This window comes from Moschus berezovskii, chromosome 13 (assembly GCF_049115385.1).
Source record: "Moschus berezovskii isolate FMDL1 chromosome 13, NW_MosBer_1.0, whole genome shotgun sequence".
Taxonomy (NCBI): Eukaryota; Metazoa; Chordata; class Mammalia; order Artiodactyla; family Moschidae; genus Moschus; species Moschus berezovskii.
Window position 1 is genome coordinate 66,098,062 of NC_142472.1, and position 13,236 is coordinate 66,111,297.

The 13,236-nt window shown below is 35.6% G+C and overlaps 1 protein-coding gene across 5 annotated transcripts in view; it reads left to right on the forward strand.

Annotated features, from left to right (window-relative positions):
• Positions 1 to 13,236, forward strand: part of INTS6 (integrator complex subunit 6) — a 104,458-nt gene that overhangs the window by 18,998 nt on the left and 72,224 nt on the right. For 4 of the 5 annotated variants that reach the window (XR_008685962.2, XM_055426160.2, XM_055426159.2 and 1 more), the window contains exon 4: positions 2,625 to 2,714. Coding sequence is in view for 3 of the 5 variants with exons in the window: in XM_055426160.2 (XP_055282135.1) it covers positions 2,625 to 2,714 (90 nt within the window). In the remaining 2 variants the exon portion in view is untranslated. Of the gene's footprint in view, positions 1 to 2,624; positions 2,715 to 11,181; positions 11,309 to 13,236 lie in introns of those variants that run through there. The other variant, XM_088842733.1, reaches the window with a different exon arrangement.

The window sequence follows — 13,236 nt, forward strand, 5'->3', positions numbered from 1 at the left end:
TTATTAAAGGAAGCAAGTCAGTCAAAGTAGTTTCAGCTTAAGGATGAAAGTAAGATACAGACGAGGACGTCTTGATTTTATCTCCTTTTGCCAAATATATTTGTAGCCAAATATGTTTGCAGAGAAGAGGAGAGGAGAGTTATTGTATGTCCATTGGTACATACTTTTATTATGCATGAGAATAGAGATTATGTATCATGCATCTAAGAGTTCTTGATGTAGAGTAGTCACTCAGTGCTTGAATGGCAAACATGAATGAATGGACAGTGGATGACTGGATGGATGTAAGTAGGAAGGAGGTTCGAATGCTCTTACTGCCTAGTGTAGTAAGTTTGGGAAGCATTCATTTATATTGCAGTAAAGATGACTTCTATATTTTTTGAAGCTTGTTGAAGTTTGAGTAATTCTGATTGGCTCTGTGAACTCGGACAGGTCTATATTAGGCTATAATCAGTGCTTTAAGTGTCCAGTGCTTTAAATATTTTGTGCTCAGTGCTGAGGAAGAATGATGACATGATCCTTGCCTTCCGTCATTCAAACACAGGAAACAGTAGCAAACAATACAAGATGTGTGTTTTTTAAAAGTGTAGTAAGACTGTGTTAACAAAATTTACCATCTTAACTATTTTCAAGTGTAGAGTTCAATGATATTCACGTTATTGTGTAAGGTGTAATATATTTAAAGTGAACATAAGGAACAGATGCTTGTTGTAGGGAAGTATATTCAAAATGTACTCCATGAAAGCACTCCAGGTCTAGTTTTATTTGGGGAAATGTTATGTTTATATTTTTATTTAAGTTTTAAAATTACCACTATTAAAATTTGGAGAGGGAAAGGGGGGGTGAATTAGTCAAGGCCAGAATAATCAGGGAAAGTTTTAAGGCAGGAGAGGAAGGCTTAAACTGGGCCTTAAAAAATGATGAGGAATTAGATGGGTTGTGGGCAGGGAAAAGGAAAAGCATTCTTCATGAGGAAACCAATCAAAGATCAAAGGTTGGGAATGAACACTGCCTGTTTCTAGATTGAAGAGGAGATCCGTGTTATGAGAATTTATTGTGTATGTTGGGGGTGAATGGTGTGAGAGGATAGTAATGTTTCCAAAATGTGTTCCATCTCCCATGATTGTTGTAGAGGAAGAAGGGAGAGAAATCACATCGTTCTCCTGCAAGGTTCTAGGAACATTTGAATGCAACTGCATTTGAAAGCCTTTAGAGGTTATTCCAACATATTTTAATTTGATCTGACCAGAGGACGTTTTCTCTACTTGGAACCATTGTTTCTTGGACACTAGTTTGAAAAATGTTTATGTCATTTACGTACATTTACACTTTCTTAACTTGATCAAGAAGTTTAATATACCAAATACCCCCTGCTCCCTCTTTATGATTAGGTTATAATCAGAATGACTGTATGTGGAAAGTGTGTGTAAACTCAATCAGCAAATGAGTATGTGCTGTAACCTGCTAATAATTGAGAGTTATATAAATATAAGGGAAGTGTTACAGAACTGTAAAATATCACATGCTGCATCCTTGCTATTCTGTGTGTGGTCAGTGGACTTTTGTGTTTCCTGTCTCCTAGCCTGCTAGAAATGTGAAACCTTAGTCTTTGTCCCAGAGCTGGTGAACCAGAGCCTGCATTTTGTTAAGATCTCCAAGTGATTCATATGCATGTTAAAATGTACTTGTGTCACATGCTGTTTTATATCGTACCCAACAAAACATCTTTCTGTCCTTTCTTGAACACTTGAGTAGCAGAGAATTTGATACTTTTGATTTCAAACTTAGTGTTTGCCCTCTCTTAACTTCTCCCTTTGGTCATGGTTTTGTCTTAAAGAGTTATACAAAATGTGCTTCAGTATTGCAGATGAGAGTCATTGATGTGTAAGAGATAAGCTCATGTTTATCTGAGCCCCTAACAGAACCTGTCCCCTGGAAGTGATCACAGCGTTAGTGACCCGGCCCGAGAGTTGAAGGGGAGTTAGTGAGGTTGGCTCACCTGAACTGCAGAGCGCTAAGAGCTCTGTGCCCCTGCTTCACTCGTGGCCTGTGCTGCTGCTCTGCTCTTTACTCCTCTGGCCAGGCAGTTTCTTTACGTGGCCATCCTTCTTAATTTTGACTTCTCTTAATGGACTGTTTCGCTAAGCTCAGGGCAGGCCTTGTGTTTCTTTGGAACCAGCTCATGGAGCCCTTCCATCTCTGTACTGGATCACATGGCTAGATACTTTGCTGTAGGTGTAGATTACTTGGTAAATGTTGAAGAAGTTAAAAATTATGTTAATTTGTAATATTTAAATATGTCAAATCATTAGAATTGAACTGTAAGACATTAAATACTTTTAGTTAAGTATAGATGCTCACTGTAAAAATTAATACAATATAAAAATGTAGAAAGAAGGGAAAAATCCATTTTTTCCTCTAATTCCAACCCTTTAAGGTTAACCCCTGTTTAGTTTATGTTTCCCTCTCAACCTTTTTTCAAAATGTACAAAAGGTATAGTTGTAAATAAACTTTAAAAGCAAGAAAAGAGGATTTATATATTTTCTGAAAATTGACTTTTTACTTAGAAAAATTAAGCTCATTTTTAGATCTTAATATGATCAATATGTTTTTTTGACTTTAGGGAAGAAACCCCTTTTTTTTGGAGCCAGCAATAATTATTACAATTACTGATGGGAGCAAGTTGACTACTACCAGTGGAGTCCAGGATGAGGTAAGTTATTCTTATATCAGCATGGATTATGGAAAGGCATTTGAAAAAAATCTTTATTTGTATATGCATTGTAGGATATTGAACCTTAAATAGGTTCTCTATTTGATGCCGTCTAGACTCATCTGGCTCCTAGAACTCATTTACCTTCTCTGTTGTTTGTAGCATTGGCCTCTAATTTTTCTTGAATAGGAATCCCTTCTGTGAAAAATTTTGGAGCTACCACCCATCTCAATTATATGTGTAGTTTTGAGTTTATGTGAGGGTCACAGTGTCAGTTACAGTAAATTTAGTAAAATGAGTTCTTATTTTGAGGCTCAAAAAATGGATGCAGCATTTTAATAATTGCTTCTTATTTCAGTGGATTGTCACGTGCACTCCACTGTGGAGACTCCTAGACTAGAGTACAGTAAAGCCAAGAGGTGATTAAGTCTAAGAAAAGTGAAGGTTTTTGGAGATTTTAATTCTCAGTCAGATACTGTATAAATAAGTTAGAGCTAGCCTCATGTATTCTCTGCTAGCATGCATTGTGCAGAGTTGGGTGTGTGTAGTGTGATAGGTTCAGTGCAAGGGATTCATCTTGACTTTTAAGATGTTTTTACTGTAATATTTGAACTGCTCTTGAATATCATGTTTGTTTATTAAAATAGGTTGATATAGAAAGGAGGTGGTTTAGGCTATTCTCTTTACTGCTTGCAGTTGATTTAGAATTTTAATTTTAATTCTCACTGTATTTACAAAGGGTTTAACTAGGAAAAGTGTAGTTTTTAAGTTCAGTAATTTTTAGAAATGCTTTGATTTGTGTGGCATTGTGGAATGCAAATTGGATATACAGTCCAGACGCGTGGGCATCTAGTCTTTGTTCAACTGCTTTCTAGCAGTGAAGTTGGTACCGAGCATCCCTAAATCTCTGTACTCGTCCATAAATAAATTCTTGCCTTACCTCACAGGGCTGGTGAAAGACTGAAATGGAATGATGTGAATGAGAGTACTTGGTAGGCTCTAATGAAAAGAACACTGTATAATTCTACCATGAAGCTTTGGAACTAGTATAGAATCGTTATTTCCTGATCTTGACTTGTGGGGAAGAGAGCCAGATTTATTTTGTTTGAACAGTTGATGTTGACGGGGAATTTAGGATATAATTCACAGAAAAACAGTTGAAAAATTAGGTAGATTAAAATTTGTAATTAAATAATTTATGGACATAGCTATGGAATGCTCCATAGCTGACATTAATGGATCTTGGGGCTTTCTTAAACTTAGTTGGTCTGTATAGCCAATTATATTCTGCCATTTTTCAGAAACAGATAGACATTGATTATATACATTAAGAGTGAATAGATTGTTTAACTTCAATTTGAAAATTTCACATTTTTCCCACTTTGCCTTCCTTTTGAAAAATTTGAGAGAGATTGAGGTAGGAGTAATCAGGTCGAAAATACTATGATTTTGTTTTGTAGTTATGGCTACAAAGGTATTTTTCTTTTTTATTTGTATTTTACATTTATATGAAGTATTCCTCCATGTGAGAGTATCTATTCAGGGTACTCTGTCTTACATCCTTCGTAGAAATTCCCTTTGGGGTTCAGTATATTTTGTTCCATATATCTGGATCTGCTTTGTGATAATTTGTTTTAGCTTTAGAGACTATCTTGAAATATGGATGTGGATATTGGAATTGCTCACCTTTTGTCCTCGGTCCTTGGGAGAGATACTGGAGAAGTAGAACTATGTGTTTATAGTAACCTAAAACTCATTCCTGGTAAGGTTGGGACGATTTTCCTGTGGGCGGATACCTTTTAGTGCTGTTGTATCTTCTACAATATTTAGCATAGTGCTGAGAACAAGGCTTACTTTAAAAAAGTATTGGTTACAGATATTGCTCTATTGAGTCTGATAGTCACAATCAAAGTTGATCACAACTTCTTATCTGAGATAGACGATTCATTTGTTATGAGGCAAGGATTTATTTTGGATATGCTGTTGGAACATAGGTCTGTGAGTTGTTTTGGGTTTCAAGTTTAGGAGTTTCTTTGGTCATCTCCATGTTGGGTTCTTAATATTCCAACAAGGCACACTTTGAGGGCCAGAGAATGTATCCTGTATGTGTTTATTGTGGAAGGTTAATTTTTTGCTGAGATGTGAAATACTTGTCTCTTGGAGTCCAAATAATTAAATAATGTGATACATTTTGAGGACATAAAGATGCTTTTCGATCTCCTCGTTTTTTTGTGAGTGTGTGTGTGTTATATGATCTGTATTGTAATTTTTACTGGGAAATAACAAGCAGAATATTGCCTTTGCCTCTTTTTCTTCAGTCCTCTTTTACCTTTGGCAAAACTTGATTATTTTTAAAGATTTACTGAATGAATATTGATAATTTCCACATTAGATATGTGTCTATAATTCTTGAGTATCCGTGACTGCTGTTGATGTAACCTGTTATAGAGTTGTGCATCCCACCCATACGATGCCCTTTGCTCAAAGTTCTGTTATCTCACATAGTGTATTGGTCTCTTCTGCTCGTGCTATTTTCCAGTAATAAGTGTTCCTGCTGCTTTGAAATCATCCTTATGGCGTATTACTTTTTATTTTATAAATGAGGAAATTGAGATCTGGGGAGGCAAAGAGATTTGCTCAAGGTTATAACATTTATTATTGCCAAACTCTGGATTAGAATTGATCTAAATTCCAAAGACATCCCAGCCCCTCCAGACCCAGTGCTTTTTCCCTGATGCTATCTGCTGTCTTTCTGTTTAAATCTATTACTGTATGTTCTTGAAATTTGCTGTTGTCTGCTTCCCCTCTCTCTACATTTGTGACATGGGTATTATGTTCCTGTTCTCTTAGTGTCCCTTGCATGACCATTATAACCAGGACATTTCTAGGTAATGAAGATAACAAAGATGAATAGGGTGGGTTTCTGGTTCTTAAGTTCACAGTCTTATGGGGGAGGATTGTCTGTTAAATGGTTTTATGGATGATAGAATAGAGATACATACGAGGTGTATGGAAGCACTAAAGGAGGAGAGGAGGGTTAATATTACCTATCCTGTGCATGTATCAAATCCTGTGTAATGTAAATTTTTATAGTCATTTTAATTTTGATTAAATTCAAGGATCTTGTGATTCCGTACAGGATGTGGCTCATAGATTATGTCTGTGAAAGTTATAGAGAAACTTGGTACAAAGTTGTTTTGAGCCTAGAAAATAGTTCATGGAAGAACTTGGTGCCATATTGCCTCCTGACCTGGCTAAATTTGTACAGGCCAGAATGATCTAATTACTTGTTTGTCAAAATAATAACAGGGATACTATTTCCTCTATGACAGGTCATCATTTAGCAGTGTGTTAGGAGTTAGAAGAGAAATAGCATGTATTCTGTACGAAATAACTGAGCTGTGTAACATCATTTTACCTTAATTTATGATTTTAATTATCTTTTTTGGCCTTATTTAATGAAAATCTAGGCCATTGTCTGAGTTGTTCATGAGTGTATTTCTAGTGTAGTGTTTTTGGATAACTCTGTAGAAATATTGATGATGGTTTATGGTAGAAGAATATGTGTGTATCTTTTGACTTTCTAAATGTAGCTATTTGATAATTTTCTTTTTTTGAAGTGTTTTCATTTATGAGGTAGGAGTTAGATGGGACCTTGAATTCTGATTCATGAGAAATCTGTGCATTTCTTATTGCCATAGTCATCTTTGGTGTTGATAAGCATACTTGTGGTCAAATACTTCTAGTATCATTCATCATGCTATGTTACTAATGTATCAGATTATACCAAATTATAATTAGAGTTACTGAAAAAAATTTTCTGGTTTTTATTGCTAGAGAAGATCTTCTTTACACTTGATCTTAGCCAAAAGGCAGAGAAGCGATTAAGATCTTCTTTAATACTCTTTTGCAATGGAAAATTCTTCTGTGCTATGATTCCAGGAACATGTGGCTAACTATATTGCTCAATAAAGTAGCCAGAAGAAATCCTGCCAGTCCCTTCTTGGTGATGAATGACATTCCAGGATCATGTAGCAGTTATTTTTCTCTTCCTTGAAAGTGCTAATAGTAGTGTTACCTTTCAGATATTGAGATTTGCTGAAGACGCTTTGCATCTCTTTATCAATGTTGTAATTGCCCTAGAGGCTAACGTTTTAGAGACGAATTTTGCAGTCAAAAAAACCTGTTGGCTTTTGACATGAAAAGTTTTGCCTTCTTATGAGTTTTCCAGCTTTTTAAGACAAACTAGGACAGCTACTTTTATAACTTATTGAACGAGTACTTGTTCGTAGAAAGAGAAATGTCTGAGTAAGCTTAACTGTGTATTAAAGTGGCTGTTCTTTGTGATCTTATCTTTCATTTTTTCAGTTCTCAAAAGTTGATGCAGAAGTCCCATCAGTCTTTGAGATGTGGACTGGTATTAGTGATTTTTCTGGATCATTCTGGGCAATATAGAATGAATTTACCTTTTATAAGGATAATCTATAGTTAGGATCTATAATTGCAGTTTGCATTTAACTCTTCATGTTGTGTAATGTTTAAAAGACAATCCAGAATTTTAAAATGTTTCTTCTATCTGAAATCAGAAACCACATTTCTGTCCCTCCATAAAGTATTTTTGTTTCACTAAAGTTACCAAAATATGTGCCAGAAGCTATTGAAACTATTTTAATCATGCAAAGATTTTTAGACACATATTTTAAGTTGTTGTTTCTCAGTACAGTTAGAATTTGGGAGACTTTTGTTTTTTTTTTTCTTTTTCAATAAGATTTATAAGGAATCTTGAAGGATATTACTGTAGTATGGTAGAATGTATTAAACAGACCTGTGTATAAATGCGTTTCTGAGTTTTCATTATCAAGATTAGTTCCTGTCTTACTGATTCAGATGTTCTGAACATATGTATAACATGACCAAATATGTTAGTCTCTATTAATTCAACTTTCCAGGAACATTTAATAAGAATTTGTTGGATGTAGATCATTCACATTTTCTTTTGTACCTATATTTTGGCCCTGTTCTCTCAACCCCTTACTTCTGGTATGCTGTAGAAATGTATATATATATCAACAATTATTAATATTTGAAAATGTGTAATTATAAAAATGCACAATTAAAAGGGTTGATATATTTTAATACTGTAATGAATTTTCAGTAATTCACATTTGCTATACTCTTAAAATATATCTTTTTTCAAAGTCAGACTCTTAAGGATTTGAGTTTGAAATCAGCAAAGAAAAATTCTTAAGGATTGCCTCTAGACAAAGACTATGATAGAATACTTAAAAAGAAATGCTGGTTGGTCACTAGGGAAGTTGTATGGCTGCAATTACTAATGTATTATCTAGAATTCTGTATATTAAGCTATATCAAAATAGTTTTTATTCAGAGTGTGGGGCAACTTCACCCTGCATTTATTAGCCTGTCAGAACCAATAAGCAAAACCAATCCCACACATGTAAGGAAAATTTTATCTGCAGACGTTTCTATTCTTCTGATTCTAGCTCTTCCATATATAAATGACTGATATTTAGAAAAGTAGTTTTCAAATGGCTGCATCAAAACCACCTGAGTATTTTATAAAATGTACATGCCTCAGCTCTAGTTCTGGAAATTTTGGTTCCTCTGGGAATCTGTACTTTTTTCAGTGTGTCCAAGTTGATTTTGATGCACAGTCTGGTTTGGAAACCATAGTTTCAGAACATAACTGGAACTACAAATACATACATTTTTAAACTACAAAAAAAAACAAACACATGTGAAAATAAACCACTTTAACAAAGCAAGATAAAACTTTTTCATGTACATGTCTAGCAATACATGTGGCTTCCCTTGTGGCTCAGCTGATAAAGACTGCGGGCAATGCGGGAGACCTAGGTTCAATCCCTGGGTTGGGAAGATACCCTGGAGAAGGTGCCCCACTCCAGTATTCTGGCCTAGAGAATTCCATGGACTATATAGTCCATGGGGGTCACAAAGAGTTGGACACGACTGAGCAACTTTCACTAGCAATGTTTTGTTTAAAAATTGACTCTTGACCTTTAGAATGGTTAAACTTGGGAATTGGGTGTCTGAAGGGTATGTAATAGGTCTTCTATGAATACATTCTTTCTTGTGTCTGGTATAATTTAGAATCCGTTATTGGATGGCTGTGAAGTAACCTCTGTACTGACTGTAGTCAGCCTTTAGTTGCTACATACGGTGTGCTCCATTGAAGAGGACGCCCAGACCTTGAGACTGAGATGGGCAGGACGGGGAGGAGGGGAGTATTAGTTCATATTTCATACTGTTGGTTATTTGCCTTGGGAGTTTTTATCTATAGGACTCTGTAGTTTTCTGTTATCTTTGTTATTCCTTAATTCCTGATTTGGATGTTTGTAGCTAGCATTATTTTAAAAAGTGATATATGTATATAGAACCTGGTGATAGTTAAACTTAATTTTTACTTACTAGAGAGTTGCTGCTAAAATACCTTTCTATAATGAATTGTTCCAATTTTGAATGCCTAAAGTATATTTTAGATTAATTCAGCAAAGATTTTTCTTGCGCTGCATAGTGACTTTGGTTTGTGTACAAGAATAGTGGCATACCATACATTTATATTTAGTATTGCTGTAGTCTGGGTACCGAGGACACAAAGATGAAATTAAGCAAGGCTTTTCCCCTCGACAACATTATCTTTGAAGATAGGAAAGTAAATAAGCATTTTTAATACTCTAAGATGAGTCTCATGACAGAAACAAAAAGAGAGAAGCTAAGTTTTGAGAAATGAGTAAGGAATTGAGCCATGACACTGCAGGAAGAGGGAACAGTGTATATAAAAGTATGAAAACAGTGTATTGGGAGGTGGTAAATTATATAATGGGAGTGTGGTCATGGTAGGGAGGAGGAGTGAGTGCTTGAAATGCAGGTAGAGGCCAGATAATCCCCCTAAGGAGGTGATTTTGTTAACATGTGCAGAGGAGGTTCTGAAGATGTTAAGCAGAGGAGTCACATTTTAGTAAGTGTACTTTGCTGGAACACGAAAGAAGACAGTTGAAGGACAGTAAACTCGGAAGAATCAGCAAGCTATCAGTACATACAATAACCCAGGAAAAACATGGGATGTGCCGAAACGAAGCCAGTGCCTACGTAGGAAGGCAGAAATCTGAGTCAGGTATGCTAGGAAGGACCTCGACCAAAGCAAAGTATTTGACAGGGTTCTGAACAGGGTCCATACTTGGATTTCAGAGGGTTCTGTGAATTACCTGAAATCTTTATCCAGATATTATTTAGATGTGTATGCATATTTTTGTGGGGGACACAGGTCAAACTTTGTATTTTCAGACAAGTGAAAACAAAATATCAGTTTAGTAATATTTTGAGGTTTCCAACATGGGAATCTGTGTAGGTTTGGTAGTGGTAACTGAAATGGGAATATGGGATAAGTAGTAGAAAAGAATATAACATAATTGTTTAATGAAGTATCATTATCTTTAGGGTACAGATGTATTAAAGGAGTTATCAGCAACTTCTAAGACAATACACATAAAGACTTTTTCTTGCCTTTTAACATTATGTCTTAGGAAAAGTAATTTGTATTTAAAACCAGAAATAAAGAGAATTTTATCTATGAATTCTGATAGAATTTTTGTTTTGAAGCAGATTAAATAAACATTAAGTCTTTTTTATTTATCGGATCTTTGAGTTGTTTTGTTTAAAGCCATAATGTAAGCATCTTTTAAGTGTTTAAACAAGCATGAAGATTGATATTCATAATGCCTAGTACAAGAGCACTGTATGTGTGTGAGGGGTATTCCTTGTAGTAGTGTCAAGTCATTTATAAAGAGGATGGAAACTTAATTCCTTTTCTGTTCAACAGTATGTAATTTAAGAATACTAGTCGATTGGCTTTGACTGCACTGACAGTTTTCTGCCAATTAAACTCAGTTCAGGTCTGCCTGTTAGGTGTATTTCATGCCTCTCTAAGTCAGATTACAGTTTGAGAGCATGAAAAAGCTGAAAACTTGGACTTCTGTTGGGACACATTTGCCTAAGCCTGAGGCTGTTAGTTTTTTTTTTGTAAATACCTTCATTATGTTATTTAGGTGTGTTCCATAAATAGTTATTATACATAACTTCCACTTTGAAGCTTTCTTTTCAGGTGTAACACAACAGATTTACAGTTTTTTAGGCTTGCCTATTAGGAATAAATGTTGTGCAGTGATTGGAACGATATTGAAACTGATCTACTTCAAGACAAGGCTACATTTTGACCTAGACAAGGCTGTTTTGGTATATTTTTCCCCACGTTCTGTCTTTTCAGGTTGAATTACTGATTTTTCCCCCTTTGTTTTGTTTGTTGTGGTTTTGATGTTTTTTTTCCTTTCAGCTAAAGGAGCAGTCCAGTGGTTTTCAAGAAGTGCCAAAGTGCACTGACTGTCTCACGATGACTGGTGCCTCAGGGAGGGTCGTGATTCCTGGATACAGGATCGACCTGGTCCTGGATGTCACTTCAAGCAGTCAGATCGTGGGGAAAAGCCTTGTCTAATGGCTAGCCTTCCTCAAAAGTCTGATGCTAGTCATCTCGGAAGGCCTCAGAAAGAGCCTTAAAGGTGAGCAGAGTAGAGTGTAGTTCTCTCTGGGGGCTGTGACTATTTGTCGGAGAACATGATTCAACACAGAATGACAATCCTAACCTGACAAATCCAGGTTCAGTTGGTAAATTCGATTCATAAATTTGTTGAGCATGGCAATCAGACCTCAACTTTTGAGTTATTAGAAACAACCTTCCTAACCTTAAGGACCTATAAAAGGAGGAATGTGGAATTTCCTGGGTCCTTCAGAATTTTAGGTTAGTATCTGTTGTCTTAAATGGAAACAGCCAACAATCACAGCGAAGGAACACTTTCGTTACAAAAGCACTTTATGTTAAGTATCTGTGGACTAAAAAAAAAAATGTAGTGAAGTATTCTATTAGCTTATATGTTTATCATCTATCAATTATATATCAGGCAGTTGGGCTTCAGGACTTAAGGCAAATTGGAATTTGATTTGTCTATTACACTGATATTTTAAAAACCATAGGCACTTTTGAAGCAGTTCAGATATATGTAACACATATTTTATTGCATTCAACTTGAAGAATCAGTACTATCTGCATCGTTTGAATTACATTTTTAACCTCATAGAAGATTCCTTAGAGATGTTTTGAGCATTTTGGTTTGAAAATTTTTTCATTCTAGGCCTCTTTCTCTGTGCTTTGAAGCACTTACAGAACCCAGTTGTTCATATAATAATTTTGATTACTAAATTTTCAAGTAAACTCTAAAACTTGTCTGTCCTAATAAGACTTACTAGGTGTTTTGTTTAAAAAAATTTTTTCAATTGAGTCACCTGTATTAGTTAATAATACTATGGACATGCACCATCCCTAATGTATGTACATTTTTATATTTAGTAATTCTATATCACTGATGTATTAATATTAGAAAGCATACACAAAAATAGAAGTTTTGAAAGATGAGATGAAAAAACTTACATATAGGCAGTTGTGATATTTTCTTTCCCTTCACCACGCATCGTGATGTAATTCCGGTTGGCAAATTCTTTTTAAAGGCCAGATAGTAAATATTTCAGGCTCTTGAGCCCATATGGTCTTTGTTGGAACTACTCTGCTGTTGTAGGGTCAAAGCAGCCACAGACAATAGTGAAATGAATGAGTGTGGCTGTTTTCAATGAAAATTTTATTACTGAGACAAGCTGTGGGCTGGATTTGGCTGGAGGACCATAGTTTGCTGACCCCTGGAGTACACCATGTTTTGTAGACCACTGCCTTAAACCTTCCAGTTGTGTAACACTATGTCTGCTAGGGCCTTTTACCTTCAGTTTTAAGAGTACAGTGGATCTTCCTTATTGAAGTGAGCAGAAGAATGTTAGCAATTAGAACATATTGTTTAATTGAACAGATACTTATTGAATACCAGTGATGTTCAGACACAAGGTTAGGTCCTGGGATGAGTTTGGTAAGAGAGAGAGGTAAACAGTTAAGGCTTGGTGTCAGAAATAATTTGATTATAGCACATATTGCTGAGAAAGTGAGGCTGGTGCTGGGAAATGGTGTATTAAGTTGGACTTTGAAAACTTAATGAAAGTTTGTAAAGTAGATGAGTACAAGGAAATAAAAGATGATAGAAGAGAGCATTGGCGAACCGCATATACCTTAGTACTGATTGTTGGCAGAGTGTTCAAGAAAGCAGCAACAGGGAACGAGACTGGGCAGGTTGGCATGGCCTGTAGTGTGTGCTCTGCCGAGGAGTTTGGACTTTGCCTTAGGTTGATGGTAATTGTTGAAGAGATTTTAGTAGAGGAGAAATGATTGGATTTGGATTTTAGAAAGACAGTGGCAGTGGTGTGGAGTATACAAGGAGTAGCTATTTTGGGTAGCCTTTTTTTTTTTAAACCTTCTTGTAAAGAGATCACAGATTGTTTGTGGGTTGTTTTATAATCAGGCAGAAGATAAACTTGGAATACTATTTAGCAA